This window comes from Pelmatolapia mariae, linkage group LG20, assembly GCF_036321145.2.
Source record: "Pelmatolapia mariae isolate MD_Pm_ZW linkage group LG20, Pm_UMD_F_2, whole genome shotgun sequence".
NCBI lineage: Eukaryota > Metazoa > Chordata > Actinopteri > Cichliformes > Cichlidae > Pelmatolapia > Pelmatolapia mariae.
Window position 1 is genome coordinate 2,341,126 of NC_086244.1, and position 25,114 is coordinate 2,366,239.

At 42.1% G+C, this 25,114-nt stretch overlaps 1 protein-coding gene across 2 annotated transcripts in view; it reads right to left on the bottom strand.

Moving 5' to 3' along the window:
- The window catches only part of LOC134619169 (PDZ domain-containing protein 4-like), a 61,465-nt gene that overhangs the window by 22,579 nt on the left and 13,772 nt on the right, over positions 1-25,114 (bottom strand). For both annotated transcript variants that reach the window (XM_063464943.1, XM_063464942.1), the window contains exon 2: positions 533-586. In XM_063464943.1, the coding sequence (XP_063321013.1) occupies positions 533-586 (54 nt within the window). The remainder of the gene's footprint in view (positions 1-532; positions 587-25,114) is intronic.

The window sequence follows — 25,114 nt, forward strand, 5'->3', positions numbered from 1 at the left end:
TATTATTAAAGAGAAACAGTGACAGAGCCCAACAGAAAACCGAAGAAAACACTCTGCTTATTTATTCTTTAATAAAATATTCTAAGCCAAGTCTTTCCACCTGTCACTGTGTAATATTCTACTGAGGGCTTTTTATTTAAAATGTTATTCCTGTGAGATTAAAGGTTTTGGAATCAGAGGTGGAAGCTGTATTGTAAGAGTAAAGGAAGGTGTTGAAACATGGAGGCAGTGAATACAGAAAGCTTAAAATGTAGATGTGGAAATATGAAAGAGAGCTTCTGGTTGCTCAGAGAGCTGGCGCACACTTATCAGACCTTCCTCCGATAAATCAGTTATTAAAAACTGTGTAGGCGGCAGAGTGGGAGGAAATATTCTCTATCTGTCATCAGCTTTATGGGAGTGGAACCTTATTAAAGATGACAGATAGGAGGCGGATGGAGGGAAGCAGGACAGTAGGCAAAGAGGAAGAGAAGTCAGACACGGAGGAGGATCACTGGAAGCTGACGGATGGCAGCAGTGAGATGTGTTCTACCTTTACGTTTCCGTGTCTGTCCATCGGCCGCAGGGAGTTACTCCAGCCTTTCTGCTAAGAGAGAGAAAGACACAGACTGGTGGTTAGTGAGGTCACAGAGAGACCCTGGAGTTTGTCCAGGAACAGAAAAAGAGACAAAATTCCTTTTTTTTCCCTTTTCTTTTCTAACACATGGAGAGATTTCACATTAATGTTTCCGAAGGGTTTTTCCACATTTTAGGATAAAGTGTAACATTCCTCATTGGCTGCACTGGACTCCAACATTTTGTTTAAAAACCACTCAAATATTTCATTTTTCCACCTGTTATTTTATAAAGGCTATAAAATAAAAGGCGCACAAACACAATCAGGGTCTAATGTTTTTAACAGTAAAATGACGTCTAAAAATAAAATAAACATAAATAAATGTTTTTCTGTATTTTGTTACAAACTGGACGCACAGCTCTGTTGTTGCTGATTTTATGAATGAACAGTTTGTAATAATGATGCAGTCAGTGTGTGTAGAAGTTCTGTCTGACTGCTTGAAACACTTCTGCTTTTTGATCTGTGTGATGTCATCGTGAGGTGGGTGTAAGAAGCTCCACCCACCTGCTGTTTGTGAGGAGCAGCCAAAAAAAAGAAGAGAAGAAGAGAGGCTGAACTGAGGGCTGCACTAAAGGAGCAGACTAAGGAGCATTACATCCATCTGTTCATTTTCTTCTGCTTATTCAATTCAGGGTCGTGTGGGGGCGGAGCCTGTCTGGGGCTGAGGGTACACCTTAGTCAGGTACCCGTCTCAGGGCTAACACAGAGCCACAGACAAACATTCACAGTCACATTTACTCCTGTAGAGAATCACCGTGTAACCTGACCCACTGACTGCATGTCTTTGGACTGTGGGAGCAGGTCGGAGTACCCGGAGCGCTATGATGTGCTGGAAATGAGTCGAATAGACGTCCTTTAAAACACATCACTAAGATGATGGCAAACCACTGTTTTGCCTTTGTGCTCTGGCACTTTACAGATTTATAGCCATGTTAGACAGAATCTTTCTGACAAGCTGAGCTTAAAACAGGAGCTTCTGCTTCGCTGAGGATCTTTGTGGATTTTTGTTGTCGCTGTTGGAGAGCTGTGATCAAACACTTTTCTCGGTTTTTGTTTTGGTCTGGATCAGAAAAGGAGGCGTCTCACAAACAGGACATCGCTCCTGTCTGTGTTCAGCTAGTTCTTCTCCTGCAGTAAACATTTTTCTCCATCTGTGTATTTTTACTCAATTAATTACAGTTTAATTACTTTTGGAATTATTCATAACTGGTATTTTTTCAAGTTATTGTTCAGGAACAACATGCAGTACTCCTATACTGTACTCTGAGGGTATCCTTCAGTCATTTTAAGCTATTCATGCAGTGTTAGGAAGACGCCACCCTCAACGTTACAAACAGAACCAAAAGGCTCAGATGACATCAGAAAAGCGCCTCTGCTGCCTCACAGCAAGACGGTCCTGGGTTTGAATCCACCGGCCGGCTGTGTGGGTTCTCTCTGGCTCACAGTACTCAGTCATGGGTGTGAGCATGAATGGTCCCTCTCTGTGTTAGCCGTGGGAGGGGCTGGCGATCTGTTCACAGTGAAGCATGAGCTTTATTACACACTGAAGCATTTCTGCTTATTGATGCTGTTTTAAATGATTATCAGACAATTATCTCCCATTTAGTGAGCAATCAGCAGCAGGAAGATGTTCAAACATGACTGTTGTAGCATTTTGGACAAAAATATAAAATAGCATAAAACCTGTTTTCATGTGATATCACAAAGTGCAGCATCATTCCTGTTAGCGTTTTTAGCCCTGGTGAAAACATTACCACTAAGTAACCTCATGGTGGACATTATGATGGGACCCACTCCACGTCCAGACTTCAGGTTTAGTGCCACATGTTACAGCACACAAACTGTCAAATGAAACCCACACAGTGTTTTGCTCAAAGGCGCACACTTAAGGCAGAACAGATGCCAATTTACAAGCTAGCCGCTCACCTCTAGTTGGCTCCCACCTCAATCAACAGCTTATAACAAGCATTTACGCAATGAGCCGCAAGCTGCACACATTAGCATAAGTAATACAGCTGTAAGCAGAACAGAGGGTGTGCAGCCGTCACTCAGGGGGAGATATTAAAGGAAACACCTGCTTAGAAATGAACATGCAGGTAATTATTTATGAGATTGTTCAGTGTTTCTACAGGTATGTGCTGTAATAATTAATGCACTGTATCTATTAGCTGCTCAGGCGTGCTGGAGTCATCACTCATCAGATTAATGTGTGCAGACGCACACTCATCAAACTAATGCCTGAAGACACACATGCAGGAAGCAACTAAACGCACAGCCTAACCTGCTACTTCCAGGTGAGACACACAGACACCAGCTCATGAATACTTGCATGGATCCACACAGACACACAGAGACACAGTCCTCCTCCTCCCTGCCTTTGTTTCAGAGCTAATTGTTATGCATTACATGCCCTCTGCAGGTTGTCTGGCAGTGTGTGTGTGTGTGTGTGTGTGTGTGTGTGTGTGTGTGTGTGTGTGTGTGTGTGCGCGCGCGCATCTGTATGTGTGTGTCAGTGAACATGAGGCTTGAGACGGTCAATATCCAGTCAATAATCACAATCATCTATCAGGCCTGTTTTGGTGTTCTCACTGTTATTGTGTGTTTCATCTCCCATTAAACACGTCTGCCTGGAATCTCTGCACTGACTAAACACATTTCTGTGTGTGTGTGTGTGTGTGTGTGTGTGTGTGTGTGTGTGTGTGTGTGTGTGTGTGTGTGCATATGGGACACAAACATTTGCTCTTTAGTGTGTTGTACATAAAGCTCATGTTTAAGTGTCCTCCGTTTTAACGTTTGTTGGAAAATAACTGAGCGATTTGGACTTTTTTGAAGAGGAAGCAGCTGATGGGAGGATGATGATGATGATGATGATGATTATATTACCTAGCTTTGCAGGTGAAATATCCCAAACTTGATGAGGTGAAAAAATCACCAGCTGCTGAGGATATTAATCAGTATTCTACGATTAAAGATCCGTGGCTGGTAGAAGAAGTTTAGAAGTATTTTCCCTGTTGTTGCTGCTGCCCGGGGGGAAGACTTGAGACTCAGCAGCCATCAGCAGGCACTCATTTTAAAGTAAGGACCATATCTAAATGAAAGCTGTTCGTGTGCAGTTATATACACACTGTGGCTTCAGTAATGACTCAGTCCAGGTCTCATTTTGAGTTTCTTATTCTAGTTTTAAGCCCTGTTTAGTTTGACATCACTTTATATTTAGCTTAGATCTTTTTTAAAATTTTTGTAACTAGTTCATTTATTGTTACAGTTTCTCTGCCCTTGTTGCATCCCTGTAGTCTGTTGCTTTATTAGATTTCCCCTGTTTGTTACTTCCTGGTATATTTTGTTCATGTGTGTTGTATTTAGTTTTGCTTTGTTTTCCCTGATTAAGTTCAGCTGTGTTCCCCTGTGTTTTCCATCTCCCTGATTACCCCGTCTGTGTATTTAAGCCCCAGTTTTCCTTCTTCATTCTTTGTCATGCGAGTTTAAACTAACTGTTTCCTGGCCTGTCTGTTTCCTATAGTTTTAACTGTACTTGTAGCATTCATGATTATGGACTGGTCAAGTTGGTTTGGTTATGGTTGGTCAAGAATAAATAATTGATCTTTTGTTCCTGCACTCTGTCTCTCTGCATCCTGTATTTGGGTCCTCACCTCTTCAACATGACACCGCTCAAAGACGGCATCTGGTCAAGAGCAGACCTTCATGGGCTGAAACCTTTGTGAGAGAATTATTAAACATGAGGAGCAGGAGGAGTCATCTGCACTGCACAGTAATACTGAGCTAACATAGTCTTCACACTGACAGCAAACACAAACTCAGGAGAAACTCGGCACCAGTTTTTGTCCAAGATGCTGTTCAACCATTTTTTTAAAAAATTTATTTGACCCGCTCCGGACACACAGCGTATTAAAACCTTCTCTTTTCTTGGTGACAGCGTAGCATACAGCATCTTTATCCTGTTCTGTGGTGCAACAAGCATCATGGCAGCTGGAGCCTCAGTACTGCCTCTGTCTGTATTAAACTCTGCTCTTTCCTGTCGGTTGGTCGTTTTCATTGTGTGTGAGGCAAATTAAGACATTTAGGGGAAAACATCCCATAAACTATAGTCATAGTGATGCAATGTAGTCAGATGGTTTACTCCTAAATTTTAAATTTTTTTAGCCTTTTAATATCCAATAAAGTTAACATCCTGTGGGTGTTTACTGGAGAGAGATCACACCTCACTGCACTGTCATTTAGAAATTTAGCTAAGGCGTGAAGATTCAGGAAATGCTCTTCTCTCTTACTTTCAGCACCTCCCACAAAAATTAAAAAAATAAAAAGTTAGAAGTACAGCAAAAAGATGGAAGCTATACTTCCTGTTAGAACACAGAACACTTGGTTGTACCTGATCTATGACATGTACTCAGTGTTATCAGGCTATTAGCAACACTTCAGGATGCTTAGCAATGAAAGGAAACAGCACGTATTACCCTTCACTAAATAAACCCAAGCACCATTAAGTCCTTTTATATGACTCTGAATGTTTCACATTTCAATAAAGTAATGAGGTTTTAAGGCAGAATATTTCTATTTGAATATTTCACGTTGCAGATTTAATATTTAAAAAGTTGCTTTTTGGTTTTTAAGTTGCGCTACGTGTGCGTGAGCGACTAACACGTGCGTGTCTTAGCTATCGCCACTGATGGCGTGGCTGATGAGCACGCTGGTGTCACTGTGTTTGTTTGTGTCGATGTGGAAGTTAACTCTGAGTGTGTGATTTTCTTGTCCATGATAATTACAGCACTCAGCGACCCCCCCGCCGCGCTCCGGCTCATTACGGCGGCGTGCACGTGTGGGTACAGGACGATGACAATACTCGTCCCGACTGGGCTCTGCCACATTAGGCGGGCAGAAATCACAGCTAAGTGGAGTGTGAAATTAATAATTGAATGAGAAAAAAGTGCTGACTGTTGCCTTTTGTTGGAAACAGCCCTTCTACTTTTCCCGATGGAGCTTTCAGTTCAGCTGGATGAATCTCCATCAGAAGCCTGTTGTGTTTAAGATGGATTATTGATTGTATTCAACAAGTGGAAAGAATTCCTAAAATCATCCTTTTTAACCCTGTGGGGGAGACTCCGTTACTGTTTGGCTCCTGACTTCTTCAGCCAATATTAACAAAGAACACATGATGTGTTCCTTTTTAATTAATAGGCCCAGCAGCTTCAGTTTGTCGAGAAAAACAAATGTTTTCTCCCATAACCAGAATCGGATTTAGAATCCTTCTGCTCACATAAAAGGCCCCATCTTATCTTAATGACTTTATAGCACCATATCACCAAATTAACAAAACCCCAACCCTAAAACCATCAGGAAGCTCAGCATGAAGAGTGCAGTTTTAGGCATGTGAAAAACACAAACCTTTAAAAGGATGACTGGACTCTATTATTCCTGCACTTGGGCTCAACGTTTAGCACCGGCTGACACAAATAGCCGTCACAGCCGAGTCTGAGATGGGACTTGACTTGCAAACAGGCAGCAGAACTGATTAGAACGAAAGTAGAGACGAGTAAAAGATGCCACTGAAGCAGACGGTGCGCTGAGACTTTACAGGCCTGCTGGGCTTTTGAGTAAAATGACTCCCATCAGCTTTAAGCTGCTCTGATCGTCGTGGCACGTGGAGCCGCTGGTGACTCCTTTTATTGTTCTGTATTGTTGTTGCCGTGTTTTCAGTGTTTCAGTTTGCATCAGCAGCTCCTGGGGCTTCAACACGTTTCTTCTCTCTGCTCATTAACTATTTACTGATTCCATCAACACACACTTCCACCACATCTATCAGCACGCACGCACACACAGAACTGGTTCCACATGAACACATTTTCCTGTCATTTATCTTTTTCACCCACCCGGTCTCTATAGCGCATGAACACACAAACACACACAGGAGAGAGAGATGTGTGAGGGATCCATTTTTCATTTCAGAGCACGCCGAGGGGAAAGCAGAGATACTATAATCATACCCGAGGGAGAGAGAGAGAGCAGCAGGAGGAGACGGGAGCGGTCAGAGAGGAAGAAAGAGGAGATGGAGGATGAAATCAGGACAAACTGCAAGAAAAATGAGGAGTAGAAAGAGAGAAAATGGGGGATGGGTGACAAAGAAGATGAAAAAGGGGGTGAATGTCACTCTGCCTTTCTCTTTCTCACCTCTTTCAGTCATCTGGACTTTCAGAGTCTAATAGCAGTCAAGCTGAGGTTTGAAGCTCAGAATAGATCTGAGGATTAGTGGAGACTACAAAGAGGCCCTCAGTGGAGTACTGACTTCATTTAGAGGAGGGCTGCTGTCGCGGCATGCACAGCCTCTGTGGTCAGTCTACATCCACCTGTTTTTGGACAGGTCTCTAATTTCTACACATACATTATGAGTGGAAAAAGCAAATACATTCTTTTGAATGCATCCATAAAACGACTGCGATTAAGAATCTCTTTGCACAAGTTGCATGTATATGTAGGGAGAACACATGGAGGGGTGATGCAACAACACTAACCAAACCTAACCAAGCGGGCTGTGAAAAGTCTGAGTCAGACACAAAGTTGAATCTGAACTTTGAGACTCGTAGCTCCTGCGTCCTCACACAGATTCAGCCCATTATTTTTGTTCAGCAAAGCAGAACAACCACCATTAAAACGAGGTGATGGTAAACCAGTGAAGCTGCTAGCAGGGGGAGGATGGTACTAAGACTGGTGCTACTGAAAATTAAGTGATATTAATGTTTTCCGACAGGTTGTCATAACAAAATAATCTTTATTTAACACAGAACTTAAAAAAATCAGTAATGACCTGCTGCTTCCTGCTCACACAGATGACTCGGCCAAAGAGAAGAAGGAAGTGACAAAACACTTCCAATCACCAGTGAGGCCTTTCTTACACCGCACTGAGTTTCTTATTTATTTCAAACATTTTTAATATATTTTTACAGACTGACATCGAGCATCCAACCATGGTGACCGTAGGTCTGTGTCTCTATAGCAACCCCACATCTCAGCTTTATTATTATAAAATAAAAAAGTAATTAAAACTTTTAAAAAGTCCTCCCAGCTCACACCTGTGATGATGATCCAGACTCAAAGCTTTAAAAAATGGAATCATAATTTCTGCATTAAATAATCAATGAGCAAAATTAACTGTGATTGAAACACAGCTAGCATCTGAAACTGGGCCAGGCTTCAGTGGACACGGTCCAACTTGGTCCAGTTTTCAGTCATTATACTCAAATTACACTCAGTCGTGATTATTATAATCAACTCTTAAATTTAAATTGAGCTGGGATTTCAGTAAACGTGACATTTTTTTTCTTGGTTACTGCAGTTACATTTTTTTTTTTTTGAAGAACAGACATCTAAGAATTTAAAAACGTGCACATTTGCACGTCCCGTCAAACAACGCAGACACACTTTGTTCAACCTTTGTTCACACAAACACCTCAGCTCACATTCTCACAGAGCAAAATCACATCTGTTGTGTTCAACATTGAGTGGAGTCTCCACAGAGCTCCAACCCACTGAAAACCTCCAGCGTTTCCTTGAAACATTCTTAATTATGATTCATGATTCAAACATTTCCATTTTAGCTTCCAGGCATTTCACTGATGCTTCTGCCGGAGCAGCAATAATCCACAACGTTCCGCCTACACAACATCTGTTCCTTGTTGTCGGCCTGACTGATGGAGCCTGTTTGTAACACAGACAGGAGGAAACAACAAGTCTTTAAACAGTATCGAAACCAGCAGCTCCTCAACTCACAAAAGCGTTTTATAATCAGATAGCTTGATGGTTTAGGTTTGCTAAGGTCAGCTTGGGCATCACATAAAAGCTCATATTCAGGCTATTCATAGACATGGATTTTGAAACGATCCAGCGAGAGCTTGGTTTTCATGGCAGCGGTATGTCAGACTTGTTTCCCCGTGGAATCGCTGCCCTTTGACTCTGTTCAAACCATTTATGGGCAGGGTTTCTAGAAATAGCCAAGGATGTCAGATTTAACAGTCTCAGGATCTCATCACTGTTTCCTGTGGTCCTGTTGGCTTCATCTTCATTGAGCTGTAAGGGTTTGCATCCCAGTGAAGTGAGTCGGGGGAGAATCAGCACCTCGAAGTCTGAGGCCGTGTTTCTCATCTTAAAAGAGCTGAGATGAGTTGAGTAGGGAAAGAGGGAAAGATGTGATGCAGGTGCTGCTCTGGTCTGATGTGATGATGAGAAAACAGATTATTTAAAAAGTGAATGGATGGATTTTAAAATGCACAAACATCAGAATCAAAGTTAAATAAATGGTAAAATAAAGTAAAATAATAAACAAGGTGAATATACAACAGTGAGTCGTGGCCAAAAGATTAATGAAAATTCAATGTGAACTGAAAACATTATGAACCATAACTCAATAAAGTCAGGAGATAATTAGACTAATGCTGCTGTTTTGGCAGCATCAGTCTGCAATCTCAATATTATGTACAGAGACATAAAAGTGAGACGGGGCTGTCCTGTCTGTAAAAATGACAAATCAAAATGCAAACTACTCTGCAGGGCTATGAAATCAGGTTAACAAACACAGAAGAACAATTACTGAAACACATACAGTCTACACGGACATTCAGAGGGATGAAAATGAAAACGCAGCATATGTCCACACTGGCAGAGTACTAGCTGGAAACTATTACAGCATTTTACTGGTAATTAACCCTGGAGAACCCATGGGGTCAAATTTGACCCCATGGTTTCCCTAGAAAACCAATGGGGTCGGATCTGACCCCATGGGTTCTCCAGGGTTAAACCACCATCGTGGTGCTACTCAGCACTCTGTAATAACAAACAGACCAGCTGCAGTTTGATCGTCTTTGTCAGATGTGGCTTTACTGAGTCTAAACAGAAGAAAGAGAAAGGGAAATAACAATTTAACATAAACCAGTGACACACTCCGGGGCCTGATCAACCCTGGCAGGGCCTCCTTGGATGAGGGTGTCTAGTGATAACGGCCGAAACAGCCGATGAATCCAAGGTCCACTACTGACGATGTGTCCCAAGTTTTAAAATGATAATCTAGATCAGATCTCTAATCCCTAAACCTAACCAATGAAGAAAAAATGGCAGATTAGCCTGGGTAAAAGACTGAAAGTTGAGGCACACAACGATGTGTGCTGCTGGTAAAGTTTCTGCTGCCTTTCCTCATAACAGCCATCCTTTAAGATTTTCTCCATTTAAAGCAATGCGTTATCAGGGACTGTAACATCTAGTCCTTTTACTGAGTCAGAATTCCAGCCTCCTAATGTGAACTTTGACCCTTTGTGAAAGAGGACCATTATGAGTCTGTAAGCTTTGTTTGGAGACTTTGGATGATGTTGTCCATGTGCCATTGTTTAAGTTTCAAACACTGAGGCAGCATGCACACAAACATGTACTAATGGAACAAGACTAATTTTACAAATGAGGGAAACCAACATATTCAGACTTCTAGCAGGTTCCTTCAGCCTCTGGAAGGAGGAAATTATTTTGGATGTGTGCATCCTTTTCCCCTCCAGCTCCGCTGTCACATCCATACTTTCTCTGCCTCTGTTGCCGTGCACTTTGCTCAGACACTGTAGACACATCTGGCTTTAAGAAGAAACACAGCTGGATACTTTTTTCCTCATCCCTTTACCCAATTACAAGAACCTCTCTGACACTGAAGAAATCAGCTCCCTGCAGAAATGTGACTGTTGCCCGTGTGCATGTAGATAAATGACCAGACTGAAAACTGAGATCTGACTCACACCAGCCAATTTACCAGTCTTTGCACTGAGCGTGTATCCTGGCACCCAACTGCTGCTACAGACCAGAGCTTTTCTTTAAGGATCATTTTACTCAAACAACCACAAAAACACTCTTTTTACTCTCTAATGGTTTCTAGCTTCACAGAAAGCTTTTGTTTCATGCAAGGGTTTGAGATGCCATCCTTTAATGCACTGCTCCACTCAAGTGTCTGTGTGGAAATGTGTGTGCACTTTTCCAAGTCAGTTGGTGGCTAGTGACAGAGGGAAAAACGTACATTTACGATGCCAATTATTAGGTTGTTTTTTTTAACAAAGACATAAATAAGAAGAAAAAACGCTAAACGTTTGTGGAGAAGAGGATTCAGTGACGTGGAGGCGGTCTCAGTGAAGATTGAAAAGCAAATAAAAAACAAAAACATGTTGTGGATCGGAGGAGACAGAAACACGATAGTTAGGCCAGGCCCTGATTAATCCGAGGTTTTTTAAGGTGGAATGCTGGCACATCGAGCAAACAGACTTAAATCCTACGTCCTTCAATGTCCTTCGATTCAGTAACCAGAGGAAAATGTTACACAGTGTCCAGACTGAAAGTGCCCCGGGCTTGTTTGAGCAGCAGTGTGCACAGGTGTTCCCATATTAGCCCAACAATCCTCCTTATATGCAGACACCTGCAGGAAGAGGAGAGGGGGGAGGGGCCCTCACACCCACTGAAACACATCTACAGTACCTGGTAAAAGTACTTGATATTTTGCTAGGAAAATGTTTTTATGTACATCCAGTATATAAAAGCAAAACAGAGTTGTACGATTCCAATAAGCTCAAACATCAATATCTGGTTTAACCACCTTTATTCTTTAACTGCAGCTTCTTGTAATTTCTTGCAGTGATCTTCAGGAACAGTTCTCCAGGTTTCTTGAAGGACATTCAGAGCTCTTCTTTGGATGTTTCTGCCTTTCGTTCTGTTCAGTGCCAGGATGATCCCACACTTCAGTAACACTGAGGTCTGCACTCTGAGGAGGTCAGTCCATGATGGAGCTCTGTGTGTGTTTCTACTGCACTGCAGATGTGTTTGAGATCATTGTTGATGACAAATAAGATCTCCAACACTCCTGCCTGAAATGCAACACTAAACCACGACATGTGTTGGTCTCCATTCAGGACCCGTGTCCGGTCTTTGCTAGATCTGTTTTCCTACTTCCTAACCACATGACCTTCACATACTCTTCGTCTTCTTTTGTCCTCCACTTATTTGGTTTCTTTAAATGCAGGACTCACTGCACTCCACTGTTTCCATCAGAACAAACAAGGCAAGCGGCGCCAACCTAGTTTACCTAAAAATCAACCTCAATGAAAATGTACCAAAGTTATTTCAAACATCATTCAGTCATGAAGCTTCCTGTCTGTCTGCACGGATCCTTTACACTTGACTTAAATCCGATTAGGAACTGTAGCGTGCCTCCATTCCACAGGAGTGTCCACACGCCGTTAACAAAGACTTGATGTTGTCAAGCTGAGAGCTCTGCAGTTTGTTTGATAAACCTCTTTGTGGGAAGACTGATGGAGACCAGAGTGTGAGGCAAGCTGTCGCTGACTCTAAGATCAGTTAAGAGCAGCAGTTTGTGTGGAAAGCTAGCATGAGTGTGTGTGTAACTTTGAGTTAAATTGAACTAAAATGTCTAGCTCTTTGGAAGCAAAAAGACATGTAGCTCAAGATATTTGCACAGAACTGTAGACCAAAGTTTAAGGACTTCAAACTCTCCACCAACGTCCTGCTCCTGCTGTCAAATAAATGGAGAAACAGAAGAAGCTGAGAGTGTGATTTGGGAGAGCAGACTCTTTTCATTAGTTTCAGACATTCTGCATTTTGTTCCCACAAGTCCGAATGAGCACCATGGGAAAAGGTTGAGATTCAGACTGTATGTAAACACAGAAACATGTTTATTCCAAACAGAGCTCCCAAAGGTGTATGAAAAACTCGCCTGCAAGAATATCACCATTTTTCTTTCTTCCTTTAGTTTTTCTCTTTCGTATGATGTATCCATCCACCATCGATATTACTGAGTCGTGGCTCGGAACATTCAGCCTGCCCCTGGTGCTCACACCAGCATACAGACATACATTTCATTTTGAAAGCGCAAACAAAGCATGTAGCATGTAAATATGAACACAAATCATTCAGATTGTGCATTATTAGCTTTCAGCTGCACATGATGGGCACTGGCACATATTACAGAACATATCTATGCTGATTCTCAGTCATGTGCCCATTATGTAAATCCACACTGCTTGCTATAAAATTGCCCTCGCATAAACATGCATTACTGCAATGATGGGTTTTAATATTCATGACCTAAAAATCATTTCTTTTATCAACTTTGCATTCCTGCAGTAACACAGCAGTCACATAAAGGTCATCACGTTTAGGCATGATTTCATGAGAACCTTTATTACAACAGTTAGGATGATGATGATGATGATGATGATGTCCTTACATGTTTGATTTGGCAGAGTTTTAGCCTGATGCAGCCCTATGAGGACACAATTCTGTATTTTATTATGTGTTCTAATTTACATCCAGATGTGACCATATTCAGAAGGACGGGGTTAGCTGCTGTGTTGTCAGCTAATGTTGCATCACACAGACATCAGCCACAAACTTTAAAACTTGTCAGCATCCAAATGGATGAAAAGAAAATTACAGTACGGTTTCCACAAAGGAGAAAAACTTTCCAAATAAAACAAAAACCATTTTATCATCATCGTCATTTATTTCTGTTATTAAGATGAGAGTCTGAAAGGATCAACTCACATTTGGAGTCAGCATCAGAAAAATATTATGTTTGTCATGTTAGCAGGAATCTTTGGGTTACATCAACCGACGTCTTCAAATTCAACTTGATGATTTATTGGCCTTATAACTAGAAACTATGATATTTATAAGTGTTCTGTGTATTGTCAACATACAGAAAGAACCATGTAAACATTTAAAATCTCATGTCACATTTGACCTCTGACCTCTCCTTTAGGTTGAATAGATTAATCTGGAGGTCAAAGTGATAATAAGTGACAGTAAGGAATTATATTTTATAACGGTATTGTTATATTTACATTAAATAGAAAATGACATAGGAGGATTGTAAGTATCACATTACTTTGGACCTCTGACCTCTTCTTCAAGATCAAATAAGATCAAACTTTCATGAAAAATCTTTAATCTTTAAAACTATCTGCTGTACTGGCAACATGTAAGAAATGATACTGGTATATGGGGACTCGAAGTATCACATTATAGTTTGCATGCTGATATCACATCACATTTGACCTCTGACCTCTATAAAACCTGTAGTCACTGGAGGTTTCAAGCATTCTGAGTATGCAGGTCATTTCTGCCTCCTGAAGGACTTCCACACTCTGAGTGCATAAACCTTTTTCCCCTCGTTGGTGGTTCGGCTAATTACAGTAGCTGCCAGACCGACTCAGTCACACAAAATAACATTTTGATTACATTTAATTTGAAACATTCACGTGTGTTTGGGAAACATGTGAATGCTGTTACTTCATAAAGTGATGGATACGAGATATTTTGACCTATCCAACTACCCACACCTGCTCCATGTGGGGTATGCTAGCAGCTCCCGCCTCTGTCTCTGACAGATCCATTTCAGATACGCAAAACTTTGTTTTTCTTCATTTCCACCTCACAGCTTTGATTTAGAGCTTTCTGAGCTGTCTGAGTTTAATATCTGCATGAAGACGGCTGGTTATGCATGCTTTGTTGCTCTGAGTTTAACTGTATAACATAATCTGAATACTAACACATAGATTACCTCCATCTTGTGTGTTTAAGATTCATAACTGCACAGTAAACACGATGCCGATCCAAGCCATCATCCACCCCCCTCCTCAGCCCCCGGGGGCTTCTCTGATGATGTGAGCCGTCGTTACAGATAATGGATTCTGACAACAACGTCCCTTTAACGCTCATGTTGAGTCAGTGATCGTGTTTGTGGACACATTTCACACCCTCTATACTGTAAACACATTCCCAGGGTCCCTGCAGAAGATGCTCTTACGCCTCATTTATCGAGGTTTTGAATCATTTACTTGCCTTCAATATGTCAGAACATAAAGTTTCCAGGAAGCTCAAGTCCTTGTGGGCAAGCTCGGATTTTACCAAGTTCTTAAATTCAATTGTTTAGTACACGTTTCCACAAAATAAGTACAGGTGCTAGCTCAAGATATTCACTATTGTTTGGCAGATGCAGCACAAATAATCTCTCTTTTTTTTTCCTTCCAGCACTATTAAACCCAAATCTTACTCCCTGTTGTCCTCAGTTGTCCGAAAACACTATCAGCTTCATGTCCCATACATGCTGGTGGAGGATAAGCATGTTATTGTGTTATTGATTGACGTTTTGCATCTCTGCGTGGTTGATTTTTTGTCTTTTTGTGGTCATTGCTGTGGAAATTTTGGGGATGTTCTGGGATCATTTTATCTCTTTGTAGTTTTTTAAACCAACTCTGAGACCTTTAGAAAAACAAATGTGATGTAATGAAAGTTTTGTGTGAGAGGAGAGGTAACTGATTGAACAAATTCCTTTAAGCTTCAGTATTACCAAATACACTTTTCAATTGTCTTATAACTAACAACATTTGTCTAAATCATCTCCAACACCCTGGACAACAACGGGGAGAGTTTAGAGGCTCTCCAAGATTACATTGATCCAGTGCTTCCAGGATCTCGTGATGAAGAAGGCTCAGAGTGCAGCTTCCCCGGCCAAATCTGAGACGCCATCGACGAAAAGACTTCGCCCGGCAGATTCCCCCGGCACAACATCGCCAGTCGGCAAAGATATTGCCGACATACTGGAGTCAATTGACAAGCGATTGTCCAGTTTCGACGCAAGGCTGTCCTTGGTGGAGATTCTTCACCGGGAATTTAAATCCTTGCGAGAGTCCCTGGAGTTCAGCCAGCAGCAGGTGGAAACGCTCGCTGCTGAAAATGCCACGCTAAGGGAGTCGGTGAAATGTCTCACAGAAAATGTTACCCAGCTCAATAGAGAAAATAAAAAAATAAAAGAAACAGTTATAGATCTAAAAGCCCGTAGCATGCGTGATAATCTGGTATTTTCTGGTATTCCAGAAGCCGCTGGAGAAGACGCGGAGACCACGGTAAAAAGCTTCATCAAAACCCACCTGAAGCTGCCGGAGGACACGGTGAAGAACATCACCTTCGATAGGGTGCATCGCCTCGGCCCCATTCGGGCTGCGGCCGGGAGACCACGTCCTATTGTGGCCAAATTCGGCCACTTCAAACAAAAGGAACAGGTGAAAAGCCGCGGCAGGGAATTAAAAGGAACGGACTTCAGCGTGAACGACCAGTTCCCCAAAGAGATCCTGGAACGACGCAGGGTCCTCTTCCCAATCCGACGCGGCTTCATCCAGAAGGGCTCCCGCGCTGTCATCGCTGTGGACCGGCTGTACGTGGACGGACAGCTCCACCGCGACCCCGACATCACTCCGTGGCTGTATTAACTTCACACCAGATAAGAATCCGCTACACCCTTTCCCCACCCACTCACACTAACTTGCATTAACATCTGTTTAACTTACTAGTATCAAATCACATCTTAAGTGTGATATCATAGCAGAATTAACACCGTCACTCTCCGTCAATGGATTCCGGTCTTTTTTTTCCTTCTCGTTTTTTTCTTCTCTCCTTTTCCCTCTTGCTTTTATGCTGCTCACCCTTGTCCTTGGTTTCTTTCTTCTTATTTTCTTTCACTGCTTCAATCACCTGCTTCCACACTCATCCACAAACACCATCCTTTATTTCGACACATACGCACAGCACGATCACGCACAGCCATGCGCTCAACGGCAGCACATTTACATCAGTCAGACAGCGCACACAGTCGTATAGGATACACACACTTAAGCCAAGCGTACTCATATTACTAAATATGCAAACACATAGTCAGACTCAGGGAGCATCTCGCCACACACTTTTTCTCTCTCTCCCTCTCTTTATTTATGAACAAGTGATGTATTCTCTCCACCTGTCTAAGCGACACACACAGCGCACACCCCTAGTTATACACAGACATCTATGGGTGCACTAAGGTTTGTTACATGGAATGTAAATGGAGCTGGCTCCAGAGAAAAGAGGTTAAAAATATTTAACCAACTCAAAAAACTACAGGCAGATGTTGTTCTTTTACAAGAGACCCACAGACCTCTTAGAGGTTCAAATGAACTTAAAACACCTGAGTTTCCTAATGTGTTCTCAGCTTGTTATAATTCTAGACAAAGGGGAGTAGCAATTTTAATCCATAAAAAAATTAATTTCACAGTACTCGATACAGTTATAGATCCAGAGGGCAGATTCTTAATCATTAAACTATCTATACTTGATAAAAAGCTATGTATTGTAAGTGTATATGGTCCAAATGTTGATGACCCCTCATTCTTTCACGGTTTTTTCAGTGCACTCTCTGAACACTTAGATGGCACACTTGTTCTTGGAGGCGACCTCAACCTTGGACTAAATGAAGAAATGGAACTCAGCGTAATTGGCAGTCCACAAATATAATCAAACAGTATATGAGCGACTTTGGTCTTTGCGATGCATGGCGCTCCCTTCACCCCACCAGTAAGGAATATACTTTTTTCTCACATGTTCATCACTCCTACTCTCGTCTGGATTATTTTTTGGTCAGCAGCTCACTGCTGAGGGACATTTCAGACACTGAGATTCACCCTATAGCTGTCAGTGATCATGCTCCTGTATCTTTAACACTAATGCACAAGAATAATACTACGCCAAGTAAAAACTGGAGATTTAATACATCACTGCTTAAAGATGAAGACTTTATTAAATATTTTAAAAAAGAGTGGACTTCATATTTAGACTTTAATGACACTCCCGGAACATCTGCTTCTGTTCTATGGGAAGCAGGGAAAGCTGTGATGAGAGGTAAAATAATTTCTTTCTCATCACATAAAAAGAAAAAAGAAAACAAAAATATCCAGGAATTAGAAAAAACCATCAAATCACTAGAAGAAGCCTACGTGTCCCACCAAGATCAGGAAACACTGAACAAAATACGCAAAACAAAACTAGAATTAAATGAGATAATTGATAAAAAAACAAAATTCTTAGTACAAAGACTACGCTTACAAAATTATGAACATAGTAATAAATCCGGTCAATTTCTAGCAAACCAGCTAAAAATAAATAAAGAAAAAACAACTATATGTGCTGTTCAAGATTCATCTGGGAACACAATATATGAACCGAAACAAATAAACAACATCTTCAGGGATTTCTATAAAAAGTTGTATTCACCACAAATAAACCCATCTAAAAAGGAAATTGATCAGTTTTTAGACAACATAACTCTTCCAAAATTATTAGACACTCAAGCAATGGCATTGGATTCACCACTGACGCCAGGTGAACTCCAGGAAGCCCTGATAAGTATGCCCAATAATAAGGCTCCAGGTCCAGACGGCTTTCCTGCAGAAGTCTACAAAGAATTCTGGACGATTTTAGCCCCAATTTTTTACAGAACGTTGTTGGAAATCAAAGAAAATGGCAGACTTCCATCAAATATGAATTCTGCAAACATTAATCTCCTGCTAAAACCAGGCAAAGACCCTGTATATCCCTCAAGCTATCGTCCAATATCCCTTATAAATGTAGACCTTAAAATAATCTGCAAAGCTCTCTCAAAGAGACTAGAGAAAATAACCCCCCTCTTAATTCATCCTGACCAAACTGGTTTCATAAAAGGTAGGCACTCATCAACAAATACACGTAGATTACTTAATTTGATAGACTACTCATACAGTAAAAACCTTGAAACTACAATATTTTCTTTAGATGCAGAAAAAGCATTTGACAGAGTTAACTGGAAATTTCTGTTTGCAACTTTACACAAATTTGGTTTTGGATCTTCTTTCATCAACTGGTTAAAAATATTATATAATTCCCCAACAGCTTGTGTCAGAACAAATGACCAGACATCCTCCAGCTTCTATCTCCTGAGGGGCACCAGGCAGGGATGCCCACTCTCCCCTTCACTGTTTGCAATTTTTATCGAACCACTAGCAGCAGCAATTAGACAGAATTCAGTAATTAAGGGCATAAAATGCAACAACGTGGAACATAAAATCAGCCTTTATGGGGATGATGTGTTACTCTTTCTCCAGAATTCACAAACCAATATCTCTGGGGTGATTGAATTGATAAACTCTTTTGCAAGAATATCAGATTACTCAATTAACTGGTCAAAATCTACAGTCCTTCCGATTAATTGCTCCTTCCATAATTCCTCTTCTACTCCACTGCAATCGGGAAATATAAAATATTTAGGTATTAATGTTTCTCCCAAGCTTGCAGATCTAACTAAATTAAACTATATCCCACTTTTAAAGAAAGTAGAAGGCGATCTGGCTAGGTGGAAATGTCTACCCATATCACTCATGGGAAGGGTTGCCGCTATAAAAATGATGGTCTTACCAAAAATAAATTATTTATTCTCAATGATCCCAACTAAACCGCCACAAGATTGGTTCAGATCTCTAGATTCATATATGTCCAAATTCCTTTGGAAAAATAAGCCCCCACGTATAAGCTTAAAAACACTACAAAAGACCAAGGATAAAGGAGGATTAGAACTACCTAACTTTCAGCACCACTTCTTAGCCAACAGGCTTCAGTTTATCTCAGGATGGCTAAAACATACCCTCTTAGATGAACCTTGGCTAGATGTAGAACAAGCACTTTGCAATAATCTAGAGATTTCAGATCGACCATTTATCAGCTCAAACATCCAACGACATGAATGCTTCAAAAGCGTCAACATCAGCTGTTCCCTGACAGCATGGTGGGAGTTTCTAAAATTGACGGAGTCTTCATTAATCCCATGCAAACGTACACCTATCTGGAACAACCCTGACATATTACAAAACATTAATATGATAAACTTTTCAGATTGGAGTGGTAAAGGAATCAAATATTTAGAACATATACTAGAAGGAACAGAATTTATTTCATTTGACAGACTAGTTACACAATATGGGATCAACAATAAAAGATTTTTAGAATATCAACAAATTAAATCCATAGTAAAAAAGAAATTTAAACCGGGTCAAGTTGAACTACAAACACCACCAAGTGTGGTTCATTTTCTTGCTCTTAAAACCCCCAAATTACTATCCAAAATATACAGAATGCTTTCTAAAACAGATGAATCAATATCACTTCCTATTGCAAAATGGGAAGCGGATTTATCAGTTAACTTAGACCAAAACTTCTGGTCTCAGATTTGCTTAAAAACCTTTCATCTAATTAGAAATCCCAGTCTTCAATTAATTCAATATAAAATACTACATAGAGTGCACTATACAGGACATCGGATGTTCAAGATGGGCTTTACGTCTACCAACAACTGCTCACACTGCCAAACCAATTCACCGGACAATTATATCCACGCTCTTTGGTTCTGTCCACCAGTTCAGAGGTTTTGGCGCGAGATATGTGAAGACTTATCGAAGTGTCTGAAATGTAACATTCCAACTTCCCCTTTAGTGTGTTTGTTGGGCAGCTTAGATAATGTCACTACGGAAAAGAATATAGCCCATATGGTTTTCACTGCCCTATGCATCGCCAAGAAAACAGTCCTCATGAACTGGAAAAATAAAAATAATCTTAATTCTAGCCAATATAGAAATTATCTATTAGATTACATTAGTCTTGATACAGCCTCTGCCACCACATCAGATCAATTGCTCTGGGCTCGTTTGATCAGCTCCATCACCTAGTGGGGGTGGGGGGTCATAGTTTGGTCCCACCTTCGCTGTTGTGATTGGTGTGGGGGTAGGGACAGGCTTAGGGCGTCGGGGGGTTCCCCAGGAGCATCTTCCTTGGAGGGCTCAACCCGGGGTAGCGGTCATGGCCAATTAGGGGCTCTGTTGGCTCTTAGGTGACGGTTTCCTCGTGGCTGCGTGCAGCGGGGCTAGGGGAGGGTCTGTGCTGATGGACGTGGGTTACTGACCTGGTAGCCTGGCTGCCCCTGGGTGGGTCCGGGACGGGCGTGGGGTTCTGGGGGCGCTCCGTCTCTGGGCTAGGGCCCTGGCTGGGCCTCGGGGGCTTGGGTCCTGGTTGGTGTGTTGCCGGGGTTGTGGGCGGGTGGGTGTATGGGGGCCCAGCCCTGGCACGGGGTGCCGCCAGTGCATCGAGCCACCTGGGGGACTCTTCAACTGGTGGGGGAGGTTGTTACATCTTGCAGGAGCTTTCCTCTCTTCAGGAATTCTCTCTGCAGGAGGGGGAGATACAGGAGAGGTGGAGGAAGATCTCAGCCTGGGCGTCTATTGTCTTAAAGTCTGGAAGATGAGTGGATGATGGGGTGGGTGCAGTTTTCTCTGCGGTGGGGTCGGGTGGGCTGTCCCAGACTCTGTGGGGCCAGGCGGCGCTGCTGCACTGGGCCCCGGTCTGGATGGGCCTGGGCCCCCTTTCCCTGGCGGGTTGCAGAGCATGGGGGTGCCTACTGGGGTCAGCGGGGGAGCTGGCCCCAGGGAGGGGTCACTTGCCCCTCCCTTCCTTCCCTCCCCATCTCCAGCTGCCTCCCTCTTCCCGCTCCCACCACAATCACCCACACATGCCGGGCCTTGGGGTAAAGGTGTGTCACCAGGGTGCAGGGGAGGCATCCCCCCCTCTGTCCCCTTCTGGCTGCCTGTGCCTCAATTTTATCTCACAACTTAGACTTTCACATTACTCACACTCTCATAACACATACATATAGGATCTTGGGGGTGGGCATGCTACACGGACTCCAAATTACCATCAGGGTGTACACCTCACCCCTGGCGTCGTTGCCCACCTCTCAATTTTAAATACATGTAGACATTGAGGGCTATCAGGAGGGGCTATGCGCTTACCTGCTGCTCTCTGGCAGGTAGCTCCATGCCCTCCTGGGTTTTAAATGCACCTTAGAACACACATACATCAACACTACATATGAGCGGGCGGAGGGAGGTTTGGAGTCTTCTCACACCCCCGTTCTCTGCAGCCTGCTGGAGTGGGGGGGCTAGGAGGAGGAGTTGGCCGTCCGACTGGGGTCTGGATGTGGGGCCTCCCTGCTGCTGCGGAGTCGGGGCGGTCTGCTTCTCTCCCCACTGCAGGGAAAAGGGTAACACCACCTGGGTCTGGGTGCAGTTTCCCCCTCCAGGGGCAAGGGTACCTAGACCCGGGGCTTAGAGTACGCTTGGGGAGTGTGATTGTGTGTACAGTGTCTCTGACAGACAAAAAAAAAAAAAAAGAAAGTTTTGTGTCTGTCGCCCCCCAACCCACCAGGCCAACACACAATAGCTGAGAAACAGTCACACAAGTAATACTTTAAATGGCTTTTATTATTTAAGGCCTCCACAATTAACATTTGTAATAAAATGTGATATTTTTTTGTTTATTAAATGTTATGAAAGAAAAGACTTTAATTTCCCAGAGCTCAAATTCTCTCCTTCCAGTTATTTCTCTGACAAATGGCAAGAATAATTTGCCGTTAATTTTCTGAGCATTTAATCAAACCCAGATTTGGTCGCTGGCTCAGTCCTCTGAAATTTAGTCTTCCAGCTGCTGAAGCGAGTGCATATCAGACGGTCTTCTACTCTGAACTCTGACTTGAGTTCTTTCCAATGTGTGCTTCCTGTCGGTGCAGCAGCAGTGCAGCATGGGAATCGTAGCAACACGTTACCACCTGGTGCTCCACTCAGATCCACAGCTGAACACAAACAAGCCGATTCGGTCCCTGGAGTGTTGTTTCTTTCAGCTGCTGAAGGCCTAATGAGGCGGCAGCTCATTAAGACTAATGCAGTTTTGACGACTCTCAGATAATAAAGAATAAAGAGCAACATGTAAACGCGTTGATGTAAAAAAGAGGATTTTCTTTTTTATTCTGAAATGACTGAGAGTCAGACAGTGAAGTACTCCATTACTTCTATCACTGCAACACAAAAGTATGATAGAAGATCAAATGACATCACTGCCATGGGAACCACAAAGAAAAGAAACACCAGTGGTCGATGAGCTCATTGCGTTAAAGGAGACAGTTTAGGTGTCCTGTGGAAGTAGGCTGAACAGTTAGGCTTTGTTTTTACTTTGTTTAGTCGGTGTGTGTTTAGCTTTGGGCTCCAGCACTACAGCATGCCTCGTTCACCCATTCACAAACACATCCATCCCAGAACTCTTTTTCTATATTTAACTGATTTCAATAAACTGAGACCAAACAGCTTGTAGTGTACGAAGGCAAATAAACACAGAGAACCAGGAGGCGTCGTCGCTCCTGAAATTCACACAAATTATCTCCAGTATTCTTTTTGAGAGCTGTTTATGAACAGCTTAGCATAAAGACAGGAAGCAGGATGAAACAACTGGTCTGGCCTAGCCTTCCTCACAAACCAGGGTGTATCTGCTGTTTGTGTGCTTGGTGTTGTTGTCAGAGACAGTTGGCGAGCACAGGCGGGTACGTTTTTTATCATCGAGTTCATACACATCTGACAGAACAGATATTTTGAAACTAGAATCCACACGTGAGGCGTGATCCCTCACAATATGTGACATGAAGGATGTTTTCATTCTGTCTCCTTCCCTTCATCCCCAACCGGTCATGGCAGCTGCCCTCCCTGAGCCTGCTTCTGCCAGAGGTTCTTCCTGTTAAAAGGGAGTTTCTCTTTCCTACTGTCACCGAAGTACAAAGTCTGATTGTTGGGGTTATCATTGTGGGATCTTTATCTTACAATATTGAGCGCTTTGTGGTGACTCCTGTTATTATTTGGCATTACATAAATAAAACTGAATTGAACAGATGGATGTAATGTGGCTCATTTTGGTGGAAGAAGAGCAGAAATTATAAAAATGTAAGATTGCAGCTAAAAAATAGATGAATGTGTTTAAAATCACCATCAGCTGTTTTCTTCTCCTCTTTTTGTGTTTTGATTGCTGATTCTCTGATCTGTTAAACAAATGTTTTACTTAACGGCACATGTCTGTGGATCTTTCACCTCGCCTTCTTCTTCTCTGTGTGTTATAAAAGCAGGTGTGTGTGTGTGTGTGTGTGTGTGTGTGTGTGTTCATTACACCAGATCTGCCAACTCCAGTGTGAGAAAGCATAAATACAGCTTTCCTAATGACCCTGGTTACCGTGGCAACAGCATCCCATTGAGACAAATCTGACAGTGAAGTGAGTGGAGGAGGCGACGGAGATGGAGAGGCAGTGGGGTTGGGGGTTACTGGGGAACGAAGGGGGGAGAAAGAGCAGGAGGGAGGACGGTGGTAGAGATTACATTTAAGAGACAAACACGAAGAAGGTGGAGGACGATTTCATGGAAAAATAGAGACTGAGAACAGATGAGATACATACGTTATACTTCATGCACTAGTTTTAATTTCAGACCTTTTCTTTTGCCACAGGAATCTGGTGCTTTAAGCTTTCAGTTTTGAAGCATGGGAAATAAGAGCTTTTGTCAGATCCTGACTCAGAGAATGAGGCTTTCCTGTAATATGTGCATACCAATAGAGACCCACACAGAGAGAGACCTGCAGATAACTGGCTGCTGCTGTTTCTGGCAGTAATACATGAGTGCAGCCACTGTATCAGATGAAGGAGGCAGTACCTCTAAATGCATTTATCAGGACAGAGAGTCTAATAAAAATCATGAGAACTGAAGAATCTTCAATAGATTTTTTTGTTTGTTTTGTTGCTGTTTTTTAAAAGCAATTACAGCTTTATGCAAGTGTATCAAAATGGTCAGTATGTAATATTAGCACTACTACAGAGTTTGTAAATGCAAGATGTCATTTTTTGGCACTTTTCTCCTGTTGTTGCTAGAAAGCATGATGAGTTGTGGTTGTTAGCACGGGGAGATTCTGTCCTTTAAATAATTATTTGTTGGTAATTTTAGTTTAAAATATATATATAATTAATGATTATTCTGATTACTCTTAAAATAGAAGAAATAAATCTACGAGCCCCTCCTGCTTGAAATGAATTTCTTCTTTGGGTCGACTTCCATGTTAAACTCTCTATAAGACTCATAACTGCATGTCTGAAGTTTCGACTGCAGCTAACGTATTTATAATAATATATAGTATTTCTGATCCAAAGAGCAAGCAAAAGCTTAATGTGAGTTATGCAGCTGGTTTCAGTTTGAGCATCTGCATTGTCCATCCACAAACTACTGTTGTTTTTACCCACACAACAAATTCATTGTCACTGTTATGCAGATCAAACCAACTCTGTGTATGTCCCACTAAAACCCTCTCCTGGCTGCTCGAGTAAAACCTTCCTATTCCACAACTGCAGAGTTCCTTATAAGGGGACAGCATCAATCTTGTGTGTCTACACAAACAGAACAAGTTCTAGTGTTTTGTATGTGCAGCAACTTAAGACAGGGTTACTATAGAAGCAAGCAGGCTGAGAGGTTGTTGGAGAAGAGAGGGTGGGGATGTTCCAGAAAGGGGGGAGGAGAAAAAAAGTGTCTGGAGATCAATTCAAAAATAAAATTAGTCTACAGGAAGAGAAGAAGTAGAGAAAGAGAAGAAATTAGTCAAACATGCATTTAAAGCGAGGCAAAGCCAATACAGTAACAGATGTAAAGCGACATGGAACTGAACAAAAGAAGGCAGTGTGCATTTATGTGTATTTATGTGCATCTTCAT